Source organism: Piliocolobus tephrosceles, chromosome 9 (genome assembly GCF_002776525.5).
Source record: "Piliocolobus tephrosceles isolate RC106 chromosome 9, ASM277652v3, whole genome shotgun sequence".
In the NCBI taxonomy this organism is placed as follows: Eukaryota; Metazoa; Chordata; class Mammalia; order Primates; family Cercopithecidae; genus Piliocolobus; species Piliocolobus tephrosceles.
In genome coordinates, this window is record NC_045442.1 from 85,943,783 (window position 1) to 85,966,864 (window position 23,082).

Here is a 23,082-nt window from a genome sequence, read left to right on the forward strand (position 1 = left end):
ACTGCCTCATTCTGTCCCAGCATCCAGCCCCAAGGTCAGGCTCTCCTGGTGATATGCAGTCCTCACCATTGGGTCTTGAAGTGACTCCTTGGAATTTTAAACCAATATGTTAAACTTTGGGTGGATTTTTTAACTTTTGGTGAACTTGAAACCAAGAGGCAGGCTGTGCACTCCCACACCTAGTACCGAGCCGTGGAGAGAACATCGTCAGCACAATCGACTCCTGTTTGGAAGAAACAGGAACAGGCAGCGGGAGCAGGCCTGGCCCCAACAGGTCCTGCCAGGTGGGCTTGGTGAACCTCCCTCTGCCCCGTGGAGGAAGCTGCCAGGGAGGGCAGCTTCTGGTGCTCTCTGGGAGGAATGCGTGTGTCCTTGGTGAAGTCACGTCCTCTGTGCCTGACTCCTGCTCCTGAAGAGCCATCCTTGTCTGTACTCTTCCAGTGCCACCGGGGAGGGGTATTCCCTTTTGAAATCTGCTTCCTGTAGGAGAATGTCTAGAGGAGCCTGGGAATTGGTACAGGCTAACACAAAAGCCAGCTGTGGGCCAGGCTTGGAGCTCCTTTGGATCCATTAGTCCAACACTGTTCCTATGAGCTCATCCACATGCAGGTTGGGAGCAGCCTGGCCCTTCTGTCTGCAGCTCTGCCTCTGAACCAACCGCCTGAGGGCAGGGAGGTGAGCAATACACTTCCTTCAGGTTTTAATGTGAAATTGCCTAATTCTAAAATTGCAACAACAATTTTGAAATTGCAGTTTAGATGTCTGAAAGTCATAGTTCAGCACAAACAAGCATGCCTACACACAGATGTGGCTCACAGGAGCCCGAGTGGAGGGTGCTGTTGGGTGGGGGATTAGGGGCCCCTCCACTGATGTGGGCTGACTTGAGGGTCTAAGCATCCCGCTTCATCTTGGCATGCAGGACCAATAGCCCACACATCTAGGGGAGAGCTGGTCACAGCTGGAGGGCAGGGTTCCTGCAGGGACCATGCGAATAAGCTGGGATCCTGGGGTAGGACAGAGGCTCAGGACACTCTGGCTGACTTCACTGCCCACCCACAGTGGGGCAGGGTGGGGGGATCAGGGCCACTCAAGACCTGGGTCTTGGTGTGATCCCAGAAGTTGGGGCTGCCCTGTCCTGTGTGGGGCTCTGAGGGGGGAAGCCTGGCCTGGAGTGGGACAGGTGCTAGGGCTGTGCCTGCCTCCCCTGCAGACTCCACCAACCGGGACTCGCTGGACATGATTGAGCGCTGCATCTGCCTTGTGTGTCTGGATGCTCCAGGAGGCGTGGAGCTCAGCGACACCCACAGGGCACTTCAGCTCCTTCACGGCGGAGGGTACAGCAAGAACGGGGCCAATCGCTGGTACGACAAGTCCTTGCAGGTAAGCCGTCCAGGTGGCCCTGCAAGAGCACAGCCATGCCCCCAGCAAGAGAGTGAGCAGGCAAGCGGGCACAGCCCGGTGCCCAGGCCCGCATGTGCTTGCATCTGGCAGGCACACTCACTGGCTTCTGCTGCCTGAGAGGCTGGGTCTGAAGGGTCAGGATTGCTGGAGGGGTCTGAGATGTGCTGTTGATGTCAATCTCTGGACCAGCCAGAACTCTTCTCAGGAACCAGTGGCTGAACCCAACTCAAACTCCCTAACTTTCCTGCCGCCTGCGCCAGGAAGGTCTGGGCCACACCTGAGGCCCATTTCCCATCACCCATCACACCTGTGAGGTGGGCGTATGCCAGGAGCAGGAGAGTACAACAGCCCCACTGAACAAATCCGTAATGCATTCTGAAAGAATAATTTCTGATGCCCAGAGCTGTCAGCTTTTTGGATGTCCACCCCCATGGCTGGCGATTTCAATATACCTCCCTTAATCCCTGAGAAGTAGAACAGCCCAGCATCTCCATGGAAGAAAGATCGTAAGATGAGATAAAATAACTCATACATGTTCATTTACATGACGTCAGCCTAGAAGCAAGAAATTTATTTTGGCCTAGAGAAAAATACCCATGCAGACGGGATGAAGTCAAAGTCAAATCATTCATTCCCATTCTGCCATCTTCCTTTTATTCCCCCAACATGCCAATCCTGAACCTAGTCTTGTTTATTTTAAAGTCACTACACTTTTATACTATGTGCCATATAGTATAAAACAGCAGGCAAAAACAAAACATCTCTCTACTTTGGGTTAGCAAAGCTCACATTGATAAGCATATCTAGACAACATCTCGTTTTCCTTTCTCTCTGTCCCTACATTCTGCAGGTTTTCCTTTTTATTGGTTTGCATACTGGTTCCGTTATTTCTGATACGCTCTCTGGCTGCTGGGCCAGCTGTTTTAGCCTCCACAGTGGTGCTAATGGCTTATCATCTTTCACGGAGCAGCTGTGGGGGTGAACCGATATGATACATGCACAGAATCTGGAGCTCAGCCTTGGTAGCAGTTTTTAAAAGACACTGCTTTCCTTCCTTCTTTCCTTCCTTCCTTTTAGTGACAGGCACAGATAAGTACTAATGGGGTGGGCACAGCCCTCCCGCCTCTCATGGGTTAGTCTATGCTGACCTCCAGGTTCTTTTTGTCAGCAGGACAGATTATCAAGCAAGCCGGAGAAGCCAGCAGGGCTGCATGGACCCGAATTCAAGATGATGGAGAGCTGGTCTCAGGACAGCAAGGCAGAGGACACTGGGGGTGGGAGGGGAGGGTCTGCAAGGGGTGAGTTTGGGGAGAAGCTCTGGAAGTGAGTTTCTTTGTAGAATGGGAGTAAAGATCCAGGCATCTGGTACACAAGGCGAGAGATTGGGAGGAGACCAGGAGAGAGGCAGCTCGGGACATGTGGAATGGTATGGTGCCCTGGTAGAGACTTTAGTAAAACTCCAAAGGTTGCTTGTTTTGTTCATTTAGGGATAAAGAATGAGTATCTCTTGGGTGTGATGGGCTACTAGGCAGCCTGCTTTATTTGCGTTACACTTTAAATAAAATGAAAAAAAAAAGAAAGAAATGTGACAGAACATAAAACTTAAAAATAAATTTCTAAAACTTAAAAATCCTAAATTTTCTTAGATGTTTAAAATTTTTCCTGATATAAGTTTTCTATTGTAAAATTTAATTATAAAATTATGAAAATAAATTATCTACATAGGTAAACAAGTAAAAATGAGTGTGTGCTGTTGGAAGAGAGAGACAATTAATTTCCTCATTATAAAAAAAAAAAATAATGACAAGAAGTCACATTCTCTGCATTTAATCCTTCATCTTGCTGCTTCTCCCTGTGGAAAGGAAGCCACAGGACTTCCAGAGGAAAGAGTATTTTGATAAAGACAGCAAAAGCTCTGGATATTTTAACTTTTATCATGGACATTTTCAAGCATATTCAAAAGCAGCATGTACATATTGCCAACCTTGGTTCATTTGTTTCCTCCAGATTATTTATTATTTATTTACTGCTGAATCACGTTAAAGCAAATAATTTCACTTACCAATACTTAAAAATAAAGCTCTCACAGATAACGATGCTTAAAAAAAAAAAACAAAAAAGAACCAAATTTTGTCCTTCTCATTATTTTCTCCCACTATTTTTGTGCACTAGGTATGTTCCTTTCTCAAGTCAGCTAAATAGAGTCTTTGCAAAGTCACAAAAAAAAGTCATAAGTAATCTCTACAGCTCCTATGGATCCTTCATACACCTCCTCTCCAATCCACTTCTCAATCCATGAGCTGGGCCTTACCGGGTCTGTTTTCAAGGACAGTAAACCAAAGTCCAGAGAGTTGAAGTGTCTCGTTTAGGCTCTCATGGCTGCAAAACTTCATGTGGGTCTCTGACTCAAAGCCCAGGCGGCAACTCGTGGAGCATCTTCCATATCTCTTTCCTTCACTTCATCTTTCCTTCACTTCTTCATCCTTTCCTTGCACCTTCTTTACTTCCTCATCCTTCCTTCACTACTGTCAAGGGATATTTTATTTCTCCCTAGGAATCTGCTTACCATCCAAAACAGACTGTTAATTTTCATTGTCACTCATTCCACACAATTATTGACCACATACGACGGGGTGGACACTGGTGTAGATCCTGGGAACAAAATCAATGGAGGTCAAAACAAACAGGGTCCATCAGACAAATAGTCACATAAAGCACTGCAGGATGGTGCCTGCGATGCGAGCTATGACGGGAAACAGGGCTGAAGGGCCTTGCCCATCCCCCAAGGGCAGCTGCGCAGATGTGGGATGAGCTCCTCAGGAATCCCCGGACTGCTCAGTCAGGGAACTTGGGGCTCCACCTTCACTGCCCAGAGCCTTTATGGGAAAGAGGTCGTGAGTGCAGAGCAGTCTTGGATTCTCATATTCTCAGGCCACTGCAATCATGTGCAGTGTTCTCTTCAGGAAATAATGTGCCCTGGTGTCCCTGGAGGAGAGGAGCCCTGAGAAGCCAGAGGCCTGACCTGGGGCCCAGGGGCTGCCTTGCAATGCTGACTCTCCCCCATGGTCGCCCACTCCCTGTTTCTTGTTGCAGTTTGTGGTGGGCCGAGACGGCACCTGTGGTGTGGTGTGCGAACACTCCCCATTCGATGGCATCGTCCTGGTGCAGTGCACTGAGCATCTGCTCAAGCACATGTGAGTCTGGAGCCCAGGGATGCCATGCTGGGCTGAAAAAAATGTGGGTGGTCGCTGGGGGCTGTGTCAGTCTGGAAAGTGTCTTAGCAAAAGATGAATTTGAAAAAAGTTGTGTACTACACACACACACACACACACACACACACAATGAATTTGAAACCCAGCTTTGAATGAGACATCATGTGCTTCATGGGCCATGGATAGGAGGCAGGAGATTTACGGCAGTCAGGGAGAAGTGTGGCAAGGAATTCTCAGGAACCTCTGCGTTGAGAGAGGGGAAGCCTACATCGACACCTATTGCTTATCCTGAGTCAGGGCCAGGCCCACAGCTGCCCCAGCACACGGGGAGTTCTCTGAGCCTCACTGTTTCCAAATCCCAAGGCTGGGTCCCTCCTTAGCTTCCCAGCAGGGCTCCTCTGTGCGGTAAACACACGGTGTTCCTTACTCCATTCCCAATTTTACCCATTCTCTCCTAGAATCTTCTCCCTGCATCCAAGTCTTCCATTTCTTCCACGAAACTCTAGGGTCACTGAAATCTAAACCAAGCCTAGTAGGCACAAACCTTGTAGAAGAGAACAACACAGCTTGCTCTTAAATTTCTCTCCAAGTCTTCTGGTCTAATAGGAAAACAATGAAAAGAAATAAGGGATTTTGGAGTCAGGTGAAACTGGATGGAACCCCGGCCCTGCCACTTAATGATTTTGGTGGAGGCCTCAGTTTATTCATCTGCACAGTGGTTCAGGGGCAGCTCGTATCCCCTGAAACTCCGTGGCCACAAACACTGACATCTAAGAGGATTGCAGAGAGCAAAGAAGCGATGCTTCCCACAGCTCTCTGGCCGCAGAGCCTCAGGAGGTTGCCTCTGTGCCCGCAGGACACAGAGCAGCAGGAAGTTGATCCGAGCAGACTCTGTCAGTGAGCTCCCCGCCCCCCGGAGGCTGCGGTGGAAATGTTCCCCGGAAATTCAAGGCCACTTAGCCTCCTCGGCAGAAAACCTTCAACGGTAAGGACAACCGAAGTCTCCTTCGAGGGGTCACCTAGGGACCACCCTGCCCATGCCCACTAGCTCCCAAGGCTCCCTGGAAGTTTCCAAAGACCCCAGCTCCTCTGCCTCCCCTTGGGCTCCACCTCTTCCCCATCCCTCATGGAAATGTAGTCAAACTAAAGGAGAGATAAAACTCTGGGGAAATAACCTTGCTGAAATATCCATCATTTCCATAAAATGCAAACGCAGGGCTTTTTTTTTTTTTTTTTTTTTCCCAGTTTCACCTGACTGAACAGAGTCAAGGCCGGGAGATCATCCCCTGCTTTCGGGGGAGTAAAAAACAACTGGTTTGAATAGGTCATTTGAATTCAAGCTATTTCAATTTGCTTGAATTTACACTGCAACTTGACAAGGCAGTCTTTTTCCCCAAGGGGAGGGGGCCATTCAGGCTCTAACGGGACCCAGGGAGGAAGGCCTGGGGCAGCAGGGAGCAGTGGTGGCAGCCACATCCTGGCAACCATGTCTGTACTGTAGCTGTTGATTCTCCCATTCAGTAAGCAAACATCAATGCATTCATTCACTGGTTTGCTCATTCATTCATCAAACATATGCAGAGCTCTAGTGTGCACCAGGCCTGTGGTAAGTCTCTGAGAACACAGAAAGTTAAGTACCATGGGACCTGCACTCCATATTGGAGTGGAATAAGTAGAATCCCAGGCCAAAACGTGTGATACAGTAAGATTAATGCCAAAAGAAGAAACAGCCATGCTGACCTGAACCCACAAAAATATAGAAGCTGAACTCTGTCAGGACTGTGAGGGAGGGCCTTACAGAGATGGGCCTTGAAGGATGGATAGGAGTTCATGGTGCAAGCAGATGGGGAAGAGGCAGAAAGGCAGCTTCTTCAAGCTTGTACAGGTTCATAATGATGAAGGCTGGTCTGGAGACCAGCAAGTGAGAGAATGGCCAGAGCTGGGCCACAAAAAGGCAGTTGGGCCGCACTGTGACAAGTGTCACTGACCTTCTGTTATGGGCCTAGAGCCTGCCCTGCCAATGGTAAGGAGCCGCTGGAGAGTTCTGTGCAGAGGGTATGGGGACGCCCCCAAGGAGGCTGTGGGAAGGGCACATGTGAGCAGGACAGAGTGTGACCAGGCTGGGAAGCTGAAGAGTGGGAAGGACCTCTCCACTGGGAGCTGCTGGAAAGGGCGCCTGGCTTCGGTGGGCATGGAGGGGCCTCAGGTGTTCTATAAAGTGGTGCTCACATTTCAGCTTTGCAGGGTTTTTCTGGAGCTAAGTGAGGGGCCAGGGCAGTGAGCTGGTGGGCTGCTGAGTCCTCAGTGGGTGAAGGAGTCCACTCACTTCCAGGGACCTGAGCAGACCCCATGTTCCCCAAAGCCCCCAGCTCCACCCTCCAGAGGCTGAAGAGAGCAAGGAGAGGCCCATGGATGGGGAAGCAGGAGGTTTCTCCCTGGGGGTCCTGAGGGGCCCATACAAGGGGGGCCCATACAAGGGAGTGAGGCCCAAGTGGGCACAGCTTAGGGGAGAGGTTTCCAGGTGGCCGTGGTGATAGTGAGCTCAGTCTGTCCCAGGAGTCTGTCAACAGGTGGGTCTAAGGGGTGAGTACTCGTGGGAACTGGGTCTCCTCCAAGTTCCCCTGTGTTCCCAGCACCCGGCCCCACCGAGAGCTGATCTGCTGTGAGCAGGAGGAATACTTTAAGGAGAGGCAGGCAGGGAGCATGGAGTCCTGACGGAAGCTGTGCATGTGGGCTCGGGTGCCCACTCAGGCTATGCGCTCTCCAGTGGGGAGGTGCATAGACCTTGCCAGACACTGCTCCAGTGGGCAGTCAGTCCGGACCCCAGACTCCTGATGGAGGAGCAGCTTATTCAATATGGGTGCCAGCCAGTGCTCAAGAGTCTCAGTGCAGACTTGGAAAATGTTCCTGTTACTCTGACAGTGAATTACAAAATCCTGGGCATGTCACCTGTGACACAGTGAGTCCCTGCCTCACTAACACAGCCAGGCCCACCTCCCCACCCACTCTCCAGAGTAGAGTCGACACCCTGCTCAGCTGAGCTCACCTTGGGTCATAGTAGTCCTGGCATGGTGTGTCTTCTGACACTTTCATAGGTCAAGGTATGTCTCTGACACTTCAGTGCATTCCTGGAGGGCAGGGACTAAGTCTTCACCTTCCAGAATGCTAGGACACAGACCAGGCTCAAGAAGCCCAGCGAAGCCCCATGGTGCATGCATACTGTTTTGCATGCAATGAAAACGTCTTTTCTTTTCCTTTCTCAGAATAGTAAAGAACCTTGACTTCATTGTCTATAAGTTTGACAACTATGGGAAAACATTCATTAAGAAGCAGAAATGCAGCCCCGATGCCTTCATCCAGGTGGCTCTCCAGCTGGCCTTCTACAGGTGAGTGAAGGAGGAGTGAGTCTGTACCCGGGAGGGCTGACGAACACGGTGCTGTAGGATCTAGGGTCTAGAAGCATCCTGGAGGGAGGAACAGCCTTCTGTGAGTCTGGAAGACTGGAGAGTGACTGAGGCTGCCTGAAGGAGGAGCAGACTGAACTGGGTTACAAATCCAACCTCAGAACGAGAAGGATGTGCCATCAGGGAACTGCCTGGGTGATGGCACAGGGACACGGAGCTCCAGAGGGCTGGACTGTAGAGCTGAGAAGAGCCAGGAAGGGATACAGACCATGGTTGGAGTCAAGGGGCTACCCTCCATCCCAACTTTCCCCACCTCACCCAAGCTCCATTGCTGCAACCTGCTCCTCCCCAGTCTTCCCAATCTTGCTAAGGAAATGGAACCAGCAGTCCCCCAGCTGATCAAGACAAAGATTTTGGATTCATCCTTGATTCCGTCCTTTCTCGTATCCCCACACACTGCCATATCCGTTCTCCTCCAAATGTCTCTCACCTACCCTCCACCTCCACTGCTATCAGCCCCTCCCAGGCCACCATCAGCTCATGCTTAGCCAACAGCAGCACTTCCCTAAGGTCACTGCTTCCACCATTACCCCTGGTAATACTGTCTTCATGAAGAGTGAACTTTGAAATATGCAAATTAGACTTGATTACTTTCCACATGAAACTTCCCAGTGCCTTCACACCAGGCTTAGAACAAAAGCCTGACTTAGAAGAGCCCCCTGTGGACTGGCCTCACCTGAGGCCCTCCCACACCCCCAGCTCTCTCCTGCCTCCTGACCTGTACCTCCTGGCTGTACCTCTGCCACCCACGGAAGGTGTGCGTGTGGGCTCAGGGTCACCACCCTCTACACGCACCAGCCCTTTCCAGCCCAGGGTCCATCCCTCGAAGCCTTTCCCCACCCCCTTATCTAATGCAGCCCCCTCTGGCCCCCTTGCCACCCATTCTCTATCATACCACATTGAATTTTCTTTTTCTTTCAGGCAATTGTTACTCATGTGAATTATCTTGTTTGCAGATTTGCTGGCTTTGTTTTCTAGACTGTCCCCGCAACCCTGACACTTTGGGCATCTCGCATGCCTCTGAGTCCCTCGCACCCACACCATACCTGGCACAGAGTAGGTGCCAGAGACTGAATCACAGATGGGAGGTTTGGCCAGGAGTGGTTCGGCCAGGTCTGGGATTTAGACCTGGTGACCCAGGTAGCTGTGTGTCAGTGAAGGGGTGAAGAGTAGGGAAATCAGGAGTGAAGGCAGGGAGAGAGGTGAATTAGCCTTACAGGAGGCGAAGAAACCAAAATTCGAAATAGATCTTCCTGGAGATGGGGCCAGCTCCTGACAGTTCCAGGGCTCCAGAAGCAGTGGCTCATCAATGCCTGCTATGAACGGTAAAGCTCTGCCCTCAAACCTGCTTTCAGTTTGCAACTTCCATGAAAGGCATAAAGTGACCCTGCAGTAAAGCTAGGGCAAGGCATTCTCACTAACAAGCAGGCAGCACCCGTGTGGACACAGCAGCCCAGTGTCCCCCTGCGGGGCTGTAATTCTCAAGGAAGTGAGTGCAGTTGCTTTGAGTGTCTGTCCTGTCTGGACACCTTGGGGAAGGCCAATGTCATCCCATATGAGGACTGGGCTTGCCGCTGAGACTTGAAGAGGTAGAAACCTCACCAGCACTGAGATGCTGCAGGACCTACCTGGCATTTGGAATGGTGGTCATTGCCTTCTGATACTCAGAGGGCATGGGGCTGAGACAGGCCATAAGGTCAGCATCCTGCCGGAGCCTCAACTGGGGATACCACCAAGACCAGCTGCTCAGGACCTCTCTACTGTGAGCACTTCCAAGTTTCAGATCCAGAGCTGAGGGGGCCAGTGCAGCCTGCACAGTGCACCCCTCCTCCACCTGCCTGTTGGCTGTGCTATCACTGGACGAGGCCGGGAATGGATATAGCCAGAGGCTCCTGGGTTCATCGAATGCCCAAAGAGGATCTGCTTCCCATGAGCAGCGTTCTTCAGGCTCTAAGCTGTAATAATCACAATTGTTTTTATCTGCCCCTAGATTCAGCAGAAACCCAGAAGCTGCCTGAATTGGGGTTGGTCAATGACTGGCCAGTGATGGCTTTTGCTTCCAGGGACCAGGACAGGAGCTCCTTGCCAGAGTCTTGGGGAAATATGTCAGAGTGTACAGGAAGGTCATTCCCTTGCTCACCAAACAAGACAGTATCACACACCCTGCAGAACTGGACACGGCCTTCCCAAACCTCAAGGAGCCCAGCCAGTGAGGGAGAGACATGTCCTGAGAGGGCTGAGATGTGGGGCCATGACTTGCTGGGTGACACTGGGCTGTCACTGCTTCTCTCCAAGCTCTGTGTCTTTTTTCCTCCCCCACTCCCAACACCAAGGACCTTACTGAGTGGTGAGAAAGGAAGTGTGCCCGCCAGGGGTGCAAGCCCAGGGACACTGGCCCAGGTCCCATGCATAAGGAAAGAGGGGTCACCTGGCTGGTGGGGAAGTGGCCACTGCTGCTTGGGTCATAGTCATCAGGGAGGTGAGGCACAGCCATGGTGCCCATGGGTCTGTCAGAAGCCCAGCCGCCCCTGGAAGGCCTGGACAGCTGTTTAGGCTCACTAGCACTAAGGCCCCTCCCCACCTCCCTCCAGAGGTCATGCTTGAATCAGTTTAAATAAAACAGGATTCCCTCATGGGTGGGAATGATTAACTACACAATTATTCCATTCTGTGCTATTCCTCAAACACTCAGGTCTCACAGTAAACTCTAGGTTTTCCACCAGGTGGAAAATTATTTTTGAAGCGCTACTCATCACTTCTTTATTTTATATCAGTGCAGCATCCCCGGGTGTAACAAGCAAACGTGGCTTTCCATGTGGAAGACTCCCCAGCGTCGTCTTTGGGAATTCCCTCTAGAATTCTGTTAATATTAAAATGAAATATTCTGCCAAGTCAAGTCAGGGCTGTGAAAATAAAGCTTGCTGAGGCGGTTTTTCTTTCCGAGTTTATGATTTCCCAAGAATAAATTACCACGTGCCATTCATCCTTCATCCCACGCAGGCTCCACCGAAGACTGGTGCCCACCTACGAGAGTGCGTCCATCCGCCGATTCCAGGAGGGACGCGTGGACAACATCAGATCAGCCACTCCAGAGGCACTGGCTTTTGTGAGAGCCATGACTGACCACAAGGCTGCTGTGCTGGTAAGTCCTGCCCCATCCCATGGCCACAGGAAACCAGTGAGGCCGCTGTGGGTTGCCCTGGGCTCAGCCCTCTGACCACCAGATGCTTTGGCTCCGAGCAGCCTTTTAAACCCCACGCTGCCTCTGTGTTCTGTTGACAGGTTTCTGAGAAGCTTCTGCTCCTGAAGGATGCCATCCGTGCCCAGACTGCATACACAGTCATGGTAAGTGACGTCGCACCACCTCACAACACTGCACTTGAGCTGTGCCTGGGGCCTGCCAGAATGGGCACCATGGCATGAGACCCTGTGAGGGCCCAGCCACCTGTTACTCAGGGACTTGGCAAGGCCACTTCACCACCCAGTCTCTTGTTTCTTTGTTTTAGAACCTAAGTAACATAGCATTCCTGCTTTTGACATGGATTTTACAAGAATACAATGAGTTACCACTTTTCAAACCCTTTGAAACAACCATAATGATAATAATAGCACCTAATATGTACAGCATCTTGCAGTTTATACAAGAGGAGTCAACTGTGAGGGGAAGGGGCTCAAGCCTGGCAGGCGGTGGGGGTCACATACCTTCCCCAATCGCAGGCAAGGCAGTATCTGTTCCCACCTAGGGCTGCTTTTGCCTCTTATTCTCTGTATGTTCATTTATACTACCTGTGAATAAAAAGTCTTTGCTGAAAATTAATAGGGAAATCAAACTTGCAAGGGAAATGTTTCCCTAGTTTAGAGAAATAATTTATTTTCCGGTACTGCAAAGCTATTGTTTGCAATAGCAAAATAGAGAATAAGCAGCAACTTGGACTACTCATTAATACCTTCATTGCAAGTCATTCTAATACAGTCCTTGAATGATCATATAATCTATGAGAAGGAGCTGAACAAATTTCACTCTAGATACTTGAAAATAAAAACAATGCATTTCTGAATTTTAGAACCAGCCAACGTAGACTTCTCTCTAATTCAGTTGCTAGAACCCTAATTCATCTAAATACTCAAGTGTTTGTTCTATTTGGGGAAAATGTAGCACCCACTCATGTATTCAGTGGGTACTTTTTTTTTTTTTTTTTGGTCTTCATGCTTTATGCCAGGCAAGGTGCTGGGTGCTAGGAAACAAAATATGAAGTCCATAAGCCCTGTCCTTAGGGAGGTTACCGTGTAGTTGGGAGAAGAGGCCCTTCAACGTGAGTACTAATCCCATGTGCAAAGAGCCCTCAGAAAGTAGCAGGGGACATGGAAGAGCCAACTGTTTCCTCTGCTTGGGAAAGCCAGGAAGAATTCCCAGGGGAAGTGGTGCTTCATGTGAGCCACAAAGGATGAAGAGAGGCTTGTCAGGCAGACACAGAAGGGAAAGATGGCTCAAGAAGGGCACCATGTGCAAAGGCTGAGAGCCTTAAGAGAATAAGACCCATTCGAGCAAAAGCAGAGCACAGCTTGCAAAGGACAGTGGAGCAGGGGAGATGCTGGATTTCCCTGTTACAAAGTGTGTTATGGTGACTGGGTGGAATTGGGGGTGGGAATGTTTGCTGAGAGGCAGAGTTGCTGGTTAAGAACCTTTCTAATATGGAGGGAGAGCTGGTGTTTGGACTGGAGTAGGACAGGGGCAGGGTGAAGGGGAAGATGTAAACTCCTCCTCTTGGTGGAAGAAACTCCTCCTGCATGGTGGACTGCACACAGGGTTACTGTCACTCTCTCAGAAACCCTCCAAAAACAACAGCAAGGGATTTTTGAAAGCCATAAATACACCAGGGCAAAGAGAACTGGAAAGGAGTGGCAGCAATGTTTTAGAGCTGGAAAGTGGAACACATGGCGACTGACTCAGCAAACAGTGAGAGAAGCTTGGGAGACTGGGTAATTTATGAAGAACAGATAATTATTTTTTATTGTTGTGGAAGTTGGACGTCCAAGATCAAGGTGCCAGAAGGTTTAGTGTCTGGCAAAGCCTGCCCTGTGCTTCCAAGATGGCGCCATGTTGCTGCATTCTCCTGAGGGGTCAAGCACTGTGTCCTCACATAGTGGAAGGTGGAAAGGCCAAGGGCTGAACACTGTGTGCAGCCTCTTGTATGAGGGCCTTAAACCCGTTTATGATCTAATCACCTCCTGAAGGTCCCACCTCCTAATCCTATCATACCATTAAGCTTTAACACATGAAGTTTGGACAGGACCCAAACATCCAAACCATAGCAGTTGATGATCTATATAAAAAGCAGTTAGACCCTCAGTTCCTCTCTACCACCCCAGGCAGCCAGGCTACTAGCCCCTCTCTCCAGTGGTGAGCTAGAAGTTCATTCTCTGGAGAGGCGGAAGCAGAAGGACTCTAGACTTCAGGACACTAGGCACGGCTGAGGGAGGGAATACTGTATGGAAATTAATTGGTTAATTAAAGTCTTCTTACTTACTACTAAGCCCTCCAGCCACTCAGCTCCATACACACTGGGAACTAGCTCTGTAACCACTCCTCACCAAGCAGGAGATTAGAAGATTTCTTTGTGGTAAAATTGACCAGGCCAAGAGAGAACACTCACAGAAACTGATGGTTGGGGCCCACAGTGAAAGAGCCTAGTCAGCAGACGAGGTAGTGGTTTGCCAAGAGGCAGAGCTGCTAGTTAAGAACCATTCTAATATTGAAGAAGAGCTACTGTAAGGACAGTGAAGCCCTCAGGTTAACAAATACATAAACACATAAATCTTCTAATCATATTTTCAGTGCTTTATCCTTAAGTACAAATAGCCATGGATCCTCAGACATTGAGGAGTCATAAAAGAGTAAAACCAACACCAACAAACATTTTTGCTAATTAAAAAATATCTTTTTGGCCGGGCGTGGTGGCTCAAGCCTGTAATCCCAGCACTTTGGGAGGCTGAGATGGACGGATCATGAGGTCAGGAGATCGAGACCATCTTGGCTAACTCGGTGAAACCCTGTCTCTACTAAAAATACAAAAAACTAGCCGAGCGAGGTGGCGGGTGCCTGTAGTCCCAGCTACTCCGGAGGCTGAGGCAGGAGAATGGCGTGAAACCAGGAGGCGGAGCTTGCAGGGAGCTGAGATCCGGCCACTGCACTCCAGCCTAGGCGACAGAGCAAGACTCTGTCTCAAAAAAAAAAAAAAAAAAAGTATCTTTTTAAAAAAACTTGAAATAGACCAGGCACAGTGGTTCATGCCTGTAATCCCAGCAATTTGGGAGGCCAAGGCGGGCAGATCACCTGAGGTCAGGAGTTCAAGACTAGCGAGGCCAAAATGGCAAAACCCTGTCTCTACTAAAAATACAAAAAAGGCCGGGTGCAGTGGCTCACACCTGTAATCCCAGCACTTTGGGAGGCCGAGGCAGGCAGATCACCTGAGGTCGGGAGTTTGAGTCCAGCCTGATCAACATGGAGAAACCTGTCTCTACTAAAAATATGAAAAATTAGCCAGGCGTGGTTGCACATGCCTGTAATCCCAGCTACTCAGGAAAGCTTAGGCAGGAGAATAGCTTGAACCTGGGAGGTGGAGGTTGCACTGAGCCAAGATTATTGCATCATTGTACTTCAGCCTGGCAACAAGAGCGAAACTCCATCTCAAAAAAAAAAAAAAAAACCACTACCACCACTAACAAAATTATCTGGGTGTGGTGGCACATGCCTGTAATCCCAGCTACTAGGGAGGCTGAGGCAGGAGAAATGCTTGAATCCAGGAGTCGGAGGTTGCAGTGAGTTGAGATTGCACCACTGCACTCCAGTCTGGGTGACAGAGAAAGACCCCTTCTCAAAAAACAAAGAAAGAAAGAAAAACTTGAAATGAAAAAAGTACAAGAAACAACTGAACAGTTTAAAAGTGATCATTGAGATTCTTTGAAAAGTAAAAGGAGTTACTTCATCTATATGTGATAGGAAACTAAAAGCATTTTTCAGGAAATAAAAATAACTCTGGGGGAAAATATGGTAGAAAAAAATTCAGTGGAAGAATTAGAAGATAATCTGAGACAATATCCCCAAAATATCAACACAATAAAGAGATGAAATACAAGAGAGAAAAGAGGCTTAGTCCAGGAGAACAATATTCCAAATAATTGTTGTTCAGAAAGAGAAAATGATGGAGGGGGTCCTCAACAAAATAATTTAAGAAATTTCCCCAGAACTGAAGAACATGAGTGTCCATATTTAGAGAGTTCATCAAATACCTTGCTTAATAGATGGAAAATACTCATAGCAAAGGAAATTTCACAACACTAAACATGAAGAGAAGATTCTAAAATCTATCAGAGGACAAAAAAAATCAAATACAAAGATCCATAAAAAAGATGCAATTAATTTCTGAACAGCATCGTTGGAATGTGGAAGATAAAAGAGCAGTGTCTTCAAATTCTGAGAGAAAGTGATCTTCAACACACATTTCATACCCAGCTAAACTATCATTAAATTTGAAGATAGATCAAAGACATTTTTAGACAGAGAAAGTCTCAAACATTTTACTTATTAAGCACCATTTCTCATAAAGCTACTAGAGAATGTAGACTTCTAAAGTGAGAAAATAAAACATAAAAGAGGAAATCATAGGCTCAAAAAAATCAGAAGATTTAACATAAGAAAAAGATAGAGGGATGTCCCCAGGATGATAGTAAAAGGAGATCACAAATCAACAGTTGTTGAGTAGACCTAGAGAGCAATCAGTCCATAAAGAAGCAAGAAGTGAAAGGATGAATGAAATTCTTGCTGCACGTTTAGGAATCAATTAGAAACAGATACATGGGGCCTGGTGTGGTGGCTCACGCCTGTAATCCTGACACCTTGGGAGGCCGAGGCAGGTGGATCACCTGAGGTCAGGAGTTCAAGACCAGCCTGGCCAACATGGCGAAACCCCATCTCTACTAAAAATACAAAAAATAGCTGGGTGTGGTGGCACATACCTGTAATCCCAGCTACTCAGGAGGCTGAGGCAGGATAATCACTTGAACCCAGAGGGTGGAAGTTGCAGTGAGCCGAGATCACGCCACTTCACTCCAGCCTAGGCAAAAGAGCAAAACTCCATCTCAAAAATAAATAAATAAATAAATAAAAGAAATAGATACATGGAAAGCAAAGGAAGTAAAAAAACAATTTATACATTGTCAATTCTAGGGGAAACAAAAAATTCAGTAAGAAAGGAAATCTAATCATAGTACACTACATGACCCAGCTGTGAATACTTGCTTAATTATATTTATGTATATTGTTCTGTATACATGCTTATGCTGTATCTTGATCTAACTACAAAGAGTTAAAACGTAATCTTATTGGGAAGATGGGAGAGTATAAGTGTGCTGGGGGAGCAGGGTCATAAAAGAGCTGAAACTGGCCAGGTGCAGTGGCTCATGCCTGTAATCCCAGCACTTTGGGAGGCCGAGGCAGGTGGATCACGAGGTCAGGAGATCAAAACCATCCTGGCTAACACAGTGAAACCCCATCTCTACTAAAAATACAAAAAAATTAGCCAAGCGTGGTGGTGGGCACCTGTAGTCCCAGCTACTCCAGAGGCTGAGGCAGGAGAATGGCATGAACCTGGGAGGTGGAGGTTGCAGTGAGCTGAGATCACACCACTGCACTCCAGCCTAGGCCACAGAGCGAGAGTCACTGTCTATAACAAGAAGATTATAGGTAAAACTGAGAAATTCAGTAGTGGTAACCTAAGCATATATTTGGAGGAAAGAAAGTATATACCCAAAAGAAATAGCTAAAAGACTGTAAGGAATTGCCTCCTTGGGGTAGGAATCTGTGCTGGCAAAATGACCTTGGCTTTTGGCTTATTTGGATTTCTAAACGATATAAATACATGACAAAAACAACTTTAAATTTATTAAAATGTCTAGGAAAACACCCTCCAAAGCATTGCCATAGGGTTGTGTTAAAAATGGGAAGTTGATGAAAACAACCAAATCAAAGAGATGGGTTTGGGGAAAGAAGAGATACAAAGATGCTTACGAGGTGAATCTGGTGTGTGGTTGGACATGGAGGGTAAGGAAAGGGGAAAAGAAGCAAGGAAACCTAATAACTGGTAAGCATATTTGCCAGTGGTCATGGAGAAAGGAAGTTCCAATGGCAAGGTGGTCCAGGGCCCCCATCACTTACTCTCCCACTGTTCTGTAGTTTTCCTTCCTCACATTTGAGTTTATGATCATGTTTTTTTGCATGGTTGATGAAATCTGCCCCCTACTACACCATAAGTTCCACAAGGACTAAGTCTACAACTGTCTCGTTCTCTGTTGTGGCTCCAGGACCTGCGGCACTAGGCATATAGTAGGCACTCAATTAAGATTCCCTAAATGAATGAATGAAATACTGAATTATAAGTCATTTTACTCATTATTACTCATGGCTCTGAGCCAAACAACCTGTGAACTCAGTCTCTCTTGCTACAGTTATTCCAAGGTGGTGAAAAGAGGGGTGAGTTGACTGTTCACAGGGCAGCTGCTTCTATGAACCAACACAAATCAGGAATTAAATAGAGGAAACCAGAGAAATTAAAAGAGTAGTCTCCTTCACAGATAGGCCCACCATTCTTTCCTTCTGTCCTAACAGGGCACATCTAAAGTAAGCTGTGGTTGTGTAATGTCTGTCTTTTCAGCCTCTAATTAGGTGCGTTCAGAGAGAACAGAGCCTGTCATCTTTATGCATTCATTCGCAACCGAAAGAGAACAGCTGTCAAATCCCTAAACGTGCCTTGTAAACCTATACCAAGTTCATTGTGAATGGAAAGTTTCTTCCTGTGCAGGGCTTTGACAGCTAAGTGGCCATCCTGCAGAACTGTGAAACCCTAAGAGTTACCCTGATGTTGACCCAAAAGTGATTGTTATGGGTGAGGGTGGCCCCCTGAGTCTCCATCAGCCCCTAGAATTGCTCCAAATAAATATGTAGTCCAAAAAAACCAGTGTGCATACTACATACCCAGCCTCAAGTGGGGGAGCCATAGAATGAGTACCCAGCCCCACTTCCAGACACCCCACACTCCATGAACCCCTCCTACCTTGACATCCTGAAGCTTTCTCTATATTTCTATCCTTTGATGAAATTTTAAATATATTGTGATAAAAAGAAAAAGAACTTTTATCATTCAACTGCCTCTTTCCCCTTGAAAATGTCAGCTGAGCCTGCTAAGGGATCTAGTTCCTGTCTCAAAATGATTTCTTAGATTATGGATCCAGTTTAAATGAATTGATCCTGAGCCATGAAATAGCAGCCAAGATTCAGGAACAGATCTCACAACCTCTATCCTCCATCTCTTGTTCCCTGGGCTCCTACTGGAGGAGACAGTGCTGGTTGTGGTGAGAGTCTGTTCAGGACAGCCTGGAATGCCTTAACAATGCTTGCACAGGATCCAGCAGTCCCCAAACCCTGCACACAGCCTTCTTCCCAAACTCTCTCCCCTGCCCAAGTAGTTGGTAGTTGAGATGGCCAGGCCAGCCCCATTCTTTCCACTTAGAGAACCAGCTGGGTGTAGGTGTGTAGGGGATGCTCAGACTTACTAACCTTTAGCTCAGATATCTCAAGCTAGAACCCAACCTGCTCTGGACTCACTCAGTGCATGTGGAAATGTGCAAGGGCCCAGGAGCAGAGGCCGCATGGTATAGCGGTCAGTCCTGAGCAGCCACTGATACACATTGTTGGCAGCAGGCACTGGACAAGCATGAGGAGCCGTGGCTGCTGGAGTTACCAGTAGTCCTGTGGACTAGAGAGGAGGGAACAAGGAGTTGCAGGGGGCCCACTTCTCATCTCCTGTTCTTTGCCCCCAACTACCCAGGCCATAACAGGGAAGGCCATTGACAACCACCTGCTGGCGCTACGGGAGCTGGCCCGAGCCGTGTGCAAGGAGATGCCCGAGATGTTCATGGATGAAACCTACCTGATGAGCAACCGGTTTGTCCTCTCCACCAGCCAGGTACAGCCCTGTGCAGCCATTGCCCAAGAGTAGTATAGTCAGTAAGCTTTCTAAAGAACAGTGACAACAAGCCCACTAGCTGGAGTCAGGCAAATCCTGCCTCTGCTTTTTCTGAACTACGTGACCATCAGCAAAATGATCTGAATGTTCATTAGAAGATGGTTTACTGACCAGGCTTGGTGGCTTACAACTATAATCCCAACACCTTGGGAGGCTGAGGCAGGAGGATTGCTCGAGCCCAGGAGTTTGAGACCAGCCTGGGCAAAATGGAGAGACCTCATCTCCCTATTTTAAAAAATTAGCTGGGCATGGTGGTGTGTGCCTGAAGTCCCAGCTACTAAAGAGGCTGAAATAAGAGGATTGCTTGAGCTGGGGAGGTGGACGTTACAGTGAGCCTTGATTGCACCACTGCATTCCAGCCCAGGTGACAGAGTGAGACCCTGTCTCAAAAAACAGAAAAAAAGAAGAAGGTTTCCCATCTCCTAAACGGGAGTAATCAGCAGACCCTACTCAGCCGAGGTGGAGACAGTACAGGAACACACCCATTCTGGTGCCCTAACCGTTACATCTTACTACCTTTCAATCTATTACCGTGGTTTCCATGGGCTCTGACACCCAGCAGATCTGGAGTGAAGTCTTGGCTCGGCCAGATTCAATGATGTAGGGAGAAAGCCCAGTCCAGGGCCTGGCATGGACAGGGCCCTCTAAATAGGTCACAGATATTATTGTAAAGGGCCACGCGACCAACAGCAAAACATTCGTGGCCAGCCCAACATCTAACCAGTGCAGCACCATGTCCTGTGTGAGGGCCACTGCCACAAAGACAGAATGCAATCCATTAGATAGAGGTCGTGGTTTAGGAGGGGAAATGCCCCACAGCCATCGATTTACTAAAATGCCACCTCATCTGTGAAAAGCTGGACGAGGGCAGTACTGGGGTTGACGAGCTGTGTTTGAGGACAGAAGCCCACTCAGTAATTGGATGTTGTCATTATGGCAGTGAGCATGCAGACGTGAATAAACGAGGACAGAACACAGTACCATAAATTTCTCAGGAAATCATCCATGGGCAAAAAGTGCTTCGGAATGGCTTTATGGCCTTCGGCTATTGCACGGCAAATTTATCTCACAATGCGGTGACTCTATTAGCAAGACTAATGGTTTGTTCTGCCCCATTAAAACAGCCAGTGTCACTTCCGAAGGCCTGAGCACACAACACCAGAAACCTGTAGGTTTAAAACAAACCAGGCCCTGCACCTGCCCAAGAATCCTTTCTACTTTTTTCCATAGGACCAGCTAATCAAATTAATCTGGGGTGTGGGGATTTTGTTGTTTTCCAACCGGAAAGTAGCATTTATGGCTTGAATGCTTTCAGAAACATACTTTCTTGGTTTGTGAACTGGATTACAAAATCTCAGCACTCTGAATTCAAAACATACTAGGTGCATAAGTAAAACTCCAGTTGATGGCAATCTTTGAAACACCCAATGCTGGGTAATTGGGCATGGCCAGGCTGCAGGGAGAAATCAGAGCAGCCAAGCAAATACTGACAGTAATTAAGGATCTGGGGAAAATCGACAGAGAGGATGGGCTAGATTTCCTCCAGTTCATAAATTCCTCCCTCCGGAAAGCATCTAACTGTGGGGTGCCACCAGGGGACCATTTAGTAAATTACCTGATTGCCTCCATGCCTCAAATGGCCCCCAGGTGAAGGGGAGACTCAGCCCAAGACCCAGCACCAGGTCATGATGGGAGCTTCCAACTCCACAAGTAGAGCAGATTGCACACCAGGGAGTGGGCTTGGGGCCCCTCGTCCTCTGATATCACGCAGTTAGATGGGTCTGTTTTTATGACTCTGGCTGTGTCCATCCATGCTGAAGCAATCACTTGATTTGGTTAATTCAGTCAAACCCCCAGGTGGAAAACAGTCAGAGAAGCCAAGCCCAGTTGATGCTGGCAGGCTGCATTCCAGAACAAGCAGCTCCTGACCTGTCCTCTCCTCCAGGTGCCCACAACCATGGAGATGTTCTGCTGCTATGGTCCTGTGGTCCCAAATGGGTATGGTGCCTGCTACAACCCCCAGCCAGAGACCATCCTTTTCTGCATCTCCAGCTTTCACAGCTGCAAAGAGACTTCTTCTAGCAAGTTTGCAAAAGCTGTGGAAGAAAGTCTCATTGACATAAGAGACCTCTGCAGTCTGCCGCCGCCTGCCGAGAGCAAGCCATTGGCAACAAAAGAAAAAGCCATGAGGCCCAGCCAGGAACACCAACCTTGACTGCTGCCACTAGGTTTCACCTCCCAAACTCAGCCTCTAGAGCAGCCAGACCCTGCCGATCCCCGCTCCCATCCCTTACCCCAGCTTGCCACAGCTCCCTGTCCTCAGGGTCCAACTCACAGATCACACAGAGATATCACACATAGTTGGAGTGTTAGGAGAAAAGGGTCCCCTCTTTATGCATGGGAATTGTCATTTTCAAGGTGCCTTTGGGCCTGTGCACTGGGAAACAGGACCAGCCTGGCTCGGAGGCAGCCTGGATGCACTGGCGAGCCACAGTGAGGACTCCTGTGGTCCTTGGAAGCTTAGTGTTCATGTCTCCTTCTCCAGCAGGACCTAGTGTGTCCAGGTGATGCTTCTGCCCAATGAAAGGATGAGTCACCTTATTACATGCAATGTACCTAAATGAGTTAGGAAGGAAGAGGCTAACTCCAGGTCATTACCTTTTTTCTTTTTGTGGGGAGAGGAGGCTGTGTTTTGAGATTCACAGCATTCCAGTCATGGCATTCCCAGTGCCTCCACTGAGCCGTACAGTCCTGTAAGCACCCACTCCTCCTACACACATCACAGAGCCCAAGTCCATTTAAAATACAGTGACTTGGGCCCACAAACACATTTCTGCTTTCGTGCCCAGGGGCAGCCTTCTGTTGAGTCAGAAAATTGTGTCCAGCTATTCTGAAAGGAAAAAAAATGTACCTGTGACTGCCCTGGAGTTGCTGCCACTCTCTGCTTAGCAGACGGCATCAGGGCCAGTCCAAGAAAAGTAAACTGCACAGCCCCAAGCAGATGGCGCCTGGTGCCGGTGGGTTTGCAAAGGACCTGGCCCCTTTCTGGGGTCCTGCCATTTGCATTTTTTCTGCATCCTTTCCCCTCTCCTCCCCTCCTACATGCTCCAGTAGGTGGAGAAGAGAGATGGCTACTTTGGGTTTTTCTGTTATCTGTTTTAGGACAGAGATTTTTAAGAAAACCACCCTGACATTAATTTCAGAAAATATTAGTGATTTAAGCAGGATCCTTAGGCAGCTGGGCTCCTTTGTTTGGAGCAGGCTATCCAGGGACTCTGACAAAAATCCATGTGGTAGAGCCTAGAGCAGGGCTCTCTTCTGGCCTCAGGGACTGAGGGGACAGCTGGCCTGAGGGGAGCAGGGCTGGTAGGAGGGCACACCTCATCCAGAATCAAACCCAGCCCCAGCTCCAGCTCCAGCTCCACCCCCAGTTCCAGCTCCAGCATGGGCAGGATAGACAGGTCAGCCGAGGCAGAGTTGAGATGTCTCGAGAGACTGTGATCATAGAAGAGATGCAAGAGGCACTTCCCATTGGAGCACATTTTTATGGGAAGTCTAAAGGACAGGGGAAGGGAGTGAGAAAGCAACCAAAGAAATCTGCAGCACAGAGCCTGTGTGTTCTGCTGCACGTCCCTCCAATCCTGCTGCTTCCTGCTGAGCACTCTGCTCTAGCCCAGGAATCCTGTAGGTTTCCCTTCTTTGGGCCACTGTGAAGGCTCTCCATGCTTCGACCTGGACTGCCACAGGCCAGCAGAGGTGGGGTGGCCATTTGACCTTTGCTCAGCTCTTTGAAAACACAAGCAGCCTCAAGAAGTGAGTCCCTTGAACCCATGGTTTTAGATGGAGGATCTCTATTACATGTTGTGAGAGTTTTGGGCACCGCCCTTTGAACATACAAACTTAAGTCATTGGCCTGTAGATTTA

At 48.5% G+C, this 23,082-nt stretch overlaps 1 protein-coding gene across 1 annotated transcript in view; it reads left to right on the forward strand.

The window, feature by feature from the left end:
• The window catches only part of CHAT (choline O-acetyltransferase), a 50,634-nt gene extending 29,261 nt beyond the window's left edge, over positions 1-21,373 (forward strand). Inside the window, 8 exon segments of the mRNA XM_031936239.1 lie at positions 1,211-1,380; positions 4,495-4,595; positions 5,470-5,598; positions 7,877-7,999; positions 11,078-11,219; positions 11,360-11,422; positions 18,961-19,098; positions 21,104-21,373. Of these exon segments, the coding sequence (XP_031792099.1) occupies positions 1,211-1,380; positions 4,495-4,595; positions 5,470-5,598; positions 7,877-7,999; positions 11,078-11,219; positions 11,360-11,422; positions 18,961-19,098; positions 21,104-21,373 (1,136 nt within the window).
• The last annotated feature ends 1,709 nt before the right edge of the window (positions 21,374-23,082 follow it).